This window comes from Chaetura pelagica, unplaced genomic scaffold (genome assembly GCF_000747805.2).
Source record: "Chaetura pelagica isolate M959 unplaced genomic scaffold, ChaPel_1.0 scaffold591, whole genome shotgun sequence".
In the NCBI taxonomy this organism is placed as follows: domain Eukaryota; kingdom Metazoa; phylum Chordata; class Aves; order Apodiformes; family Apodidae; genus Chaetura; species Chaetura pelagica.
The window spans coordinates 439,394-444,000 of record NW_009951959.1 but is presented as its reverse complement, the minus strand read 5'-3'; the positions used below and the strand labels follow the sequence as shown (position 1 = coordinate 444,000).

Below are 4,607 nucleotides of genomic sequence, written 5' to 3'. Positions count from 1 at the left end.
CTCAAGAAAGAGATTCTCTCTGAAAAGCCAGTCAGGCACAGCCAATGGACACTATTGCTTTGCATCTCCCAGCAACTTCCAAGATTACAATGCAAACTAGGTATTTTTTCTAGAAGACATGAACACAAGTTTGAAAATTAAGTGAATGTTATAATAAAAGCCTATGTTGCAGATATCATAAAAATCCTATATTACAATGCAAACTAGGTATTTTTTCTAGAACACATGAACACAAGTTTGAAAATCAAGTGAATGTTATAATAAAAACCTATGTTGCAGATATCATAAAAATCTTAACTAAACAAACTAATGCTTTTTGACTACTCAGGGTAAATGTTACTTTATATGATAAACTAACTCTACCCTTCTCAAACTCTAAGGCAATAACATGTGATATAATACTTAGTATATATATATGTTTTTTTCTACATTTATATGAAGAAATTAGTATTTGTACCTGCATCTCAGAAAATGCAACTGATGCTTTCTAAAGAAAACAGTCTAGGTATCACTAAAGCCTCATTTGATAAGCAAAATGAGCATAATAGAAAATAACATCAACCAATTTAGCAGCAGAGAGGTGACCAACAAGATAAGCAGCTGGCTGGATAGCTGGCTACAGGGCACACAAGAAACACACACCACAACACCCATCTAAAATAATCGATATGGCAGAAATGGCTTCCTTCACGTCTCTCTGGAGCAGCTTTCCCAAAGGAAGAAACAAAGGGAGAATGAGAAGTGACAGGATGGAGACAGGATGGTTTAGAAAGGGCTAATCCTACTCACAGTTCTTCCACCTGTTTCATACGCAGAGATACACTGCCGACTTCCTTAGTTATGAGAGTCCTGCACAGACAGAGGGAGCACAGCAAATGCATGCAAAAGATTAGTCAGATTAACAAAAATAATGAAAGCAGCAGCTCCATCCATGGGTTGTCTGTCATAGGAGATGGCTTAGGAGTTCACATTTAAATGGAGAAAATTTGGTGTCATTCAGAAGCAAACAAAGCAAATCAGACCAGGAGCACAATTCACACAAGGAAACCTCAGCAGTACAGTTGAGCTCTCTCTATAGGGCCTTCTCATTTCCTGATCCTCGTGCCATTTGGTTGAAAACTAAAGGGTGGTTCCCCCTCCTTGGCTTTAAAATAAGGTTCCAGATCTTAAAAACAGCATGAAAACCCACAGAGAAAGTTACACATTATTAAAATTTTGAAAAATGCATCATGATTTTCCAGCATCCCTTTTTCTCACAGATACAAGATTTTTTAAATTATAATTTTTCGTATTTTGTTTTTGTGTGTTTTGTTGTTGTTGTTTTTAAATTCTAGAGCTAAAACTAGTAATAATTGTATGTCACTGCAAAAGCTGGTGACTCAGAACAACTGAGTGGGAAGAAACTGTGGTGCAGAATGACAGCATAGCTGTGCAGACAGATGGGAGCATGCATGGAACTTTCAGCTTTGGCTCCCAAGTGGCTTGATAAGATGAACTAAGCAGCTCACAGCTATCACCCCCAGGCCTTGCTTGAACTAATCTGCAACAACCATGTGCTTTAGGAGGCCATTATCAAGCACTTTTCTCTATGTGCAATGGCATGTTCCTCTTTTTAAAAAAAAAACAACGGAGGGGGGGGGGGCAGGTTTTAGCCCATGTAATGGCAACAAATAATGGCACATTTCAGGAAAAAAAGTCATAAACTACAGCTGAAGTAATCACAGCTCTTAAGCTGGTCACATTTACAGGGAGCCCTATACAGGGAGGGTACTGTACTTTACCTAACCAAATTTAAGAAAGCTTTTCAAAAGAAGTGACAACTACAAATACAAGAGCTGTTTAGGACAGATATAAAACTCACAAACAGGTTTAAGTTGTTAAGTACAACAACAAAAAGGAACACAAAATACTGAAATCAGACAGTGAGCTCTAGTGTAATGAGTTTTACAGTTAAAAATGGGAAAAGCAACGAGAAAATCTAGAATAAGTAGAAATAAATCAATATTGTTGTTTGTCCCTGGTAAAGAAGCCCCTTGTTTTGCTCCAATTAATGAGTCCTTAGTGTAAGAGGCATTAACCTAAACTTCTGGCATATGTGAGGCAAAGGCCAAGCCAGCAAATGCTGGATGGGTGTCATCTCTCATCAGTTAGATCTTACTGGTTGTCAATCTGCTCCTGTCGCAGTGCGATGCTGCCTTGTTCTTCCAGGAGATTCTCTCGGGATGCAGACTGGGCAGGGTCAAGTTTTTTCACATAGGCAGCTGGGACAAAGCCCTGACGATCATTAACTTCAACTTTCCACCAGTCCTGGAATGGGGGAATAACAAAAGAGCAACCACTGTGAGGCAAGCATCAAGCAGAAAATCTGCTGAGCAACTGAAAGCTGCAAATTAGAGGCTTCTATTAACACAAGAAGACTGGTGGCTTTTTTAATGGAGATGATTACAAACACATTGTCTCTTGAAGACATCTAAGTCTCACTTCCACTTCTGCCTTTGTTTTTGATCAAAAATTGCTCAACAAGAGGGAAATAAGTTTTGTCACAGAAACCTGCCCTATAGCATATATTGCTTATCTGACATAGAAAAGTTGGCAGCTACAGAGGAGTCATGAGAATGAGCTGAAGAGCTGTGCTGAAGTGCTGAATGGGAAAACAGAGTAAACATGCAAATTCTTTGAATGCTCTTTAAGAAAAAAAAAAACAGCTCCACAGAACATACCTTGTTGGTGCTGTTGAGTAAGGTGAGAATATCTCCCTTTTTCATAGTCACCTCTCGGGGACTCTTCTCCTGGTAATCATAGAGTGCCAGAACAAGCTCTTTCCCAGTTTCATCATCTGTGGGAGCAACTTGTTGCTAACAAAAAGGGAACGCAAGAAAAATTAGTTGTTCCACGTTTATTTCAACCAATGTAGATGTCTTCATGTAGACATGATGATGTAGTTTCAGACATTGAAAACCACCACATGATCCTTTTCTCTTCCACAGTAACACACTTGTTTTCATTATAAAACCAGACAGCTATATTTTTAGGAAAAAATCAACTAGTGTCTGCAATAAGTTCTCAGAAACAACAAATTTTATTAAGCTTTGTCTTTGCCTTCTGCTGACCCAAGAATTTTAGCAACACAATTAGAATCTTCCCTTACCCTGCAAGACTGGGCCTGTTCCCTCAGTGCCTGGATGCTGCTGCCATAAGCAGAAAGATCAGACATCAAAGCTTCATGTTTCTTCAGAAGAGCCTGAAAGCAAATAATAAAACCAACATGTACACCTAGCCATTTTCCAAGTGCTGCTCTGCTTAAAATACATACTTTGGTTCCATACAGAGGGAATGTGGGTTTTTCAGAGCTGCCAGTCTTGTGACTCTCATGAGAATAACTACTTCTATTTATTCACTGGCTAGATAGTCCAAATGCTTCTGGCACTTTTCTTCTACCTTATCTCAAACATTCTTTTGTTCTGACCAGAAGCACCACATATCACTCTGGAAATAGAGTTAAGTTTGAAAGGATGCCTTTAAAGTGCACTTCATTTTGATGAGAGGTCAGTCAGCAGTGTCTGGGATGTGGTGTTTGATCACAGAACGATCCTAGTAAAAGAACTCTAGACAAAAAAATTACTTCCAGACCAACGAATTGGTAAAAATCAGATTCATACTGAAATGCAACATCACACTAGGAATTTGCTGATATTAGTCTAATTATACTTTACAAAAAAACCCAAAACATACAAAAGAGTGAATATAAAGTTTCCTCCCAATTAGTTTAATACACTGAAAAGCAAAATTTGATGTCCAACTATAACTAAGACACAGGAAGAACTGTTATCTTTTGACTCAGAATTCAGCTTGATGAAAGAATTTTCTGCCCTTTTTGTTAGGAATTCTGAAATTAGCAGAGCTCCTTATTTTTTTAAGACTTGACAAATCCTCACCATGTTTATTAAAAAATGATTCAAACAATCTCAAATACCTCAGCAGAGTCTTCATCTTTTCCATAGTCTGTGCTGCCCACAATGGGCTCCTTTTCCCTCATCCAGGATTCTGCCTCATTAGCATCAGCAAAGTATTGCTGAGCTTGCAGGGAATCCTCGAGGTCCTGTCGACGCTGAGATGCTTTAGCTTTCAGAGAGTCCCATTTTTGGTTTAGCTCATTCAGCTTGATTTTCACATCCTCAGCTGCAAAATGTCCTAGGTAAGAGGAAAGGGAACTGAAGGACTCAAGGATACATAAAATTGCACATTAATAGATTACTTGTACGTCTTGCAAGTCACAGAAATTGAACCTGTTTACACCTACATAGCCTGTTCTGACTAGAATAATGAACATGCACCTCAGCTTGTCCTTTTGCCTCAGACTGGGAAATGCTGTACCTGTCCAACTGTTCTAGAAATATTTGAATCATTAAGAACTAAAACAAACCACATCATAACATTTCTTCTCAATGATGAAACAGGAAAGGTCATATCTTTCAAGAGTTTTGACAACAGACAAATATTATTTCCAACATGCATTCAAATCCTGGAATCAGGGAATTATTTTTTTTTAGTACTTTGGTATTAAGAACATACAATCAGAAATAAAGATGCTACTTATTTAAAAGCAG

At 38.2% G+C, this 4,607-nt stretch overlaps 1 protein-coding gene across 1 annotated transcript in view; it reads right to left on the bottom strand.

Annotated features, from left to right (window-relative positions):
• Positions 1 to 785: 785 nt before the first annotated feature.
• LOC104391497 (spectrin alpha chain, non-erythrocytic 1) overlaps positions 786 to 4,607 on the bottom strand; it is a 23,399-nt gene continuing 19,577 nt past the window's right edge. Inside the window, exons 20-24 of the mRNA XM_010000815.1 lie at positions 3,974 to 4,191; positions 3,149 to 3,241; positions 2,721 to 2,855; positions 2,159 to 2,307; positions 786 to 849 (exon numbers count right to left, since the gene is read on the bottom strand). Of these exons, the coding sequence (XP_009999117.1) occupies positions 786 to 849; positions 2,159 to 2,307; positions 2,721 to 2,855; positions 3,149 to 3,241; positions 3,974 to 4,191 (659 nt within the window). The remainder of the gene's footprint in view (positions 850 to 2,158; positions 2,308 to 2,720; positions 2,856 to 3,148; positions 3,242 to 3,973; positions 4,192 to 4,607) is intronic.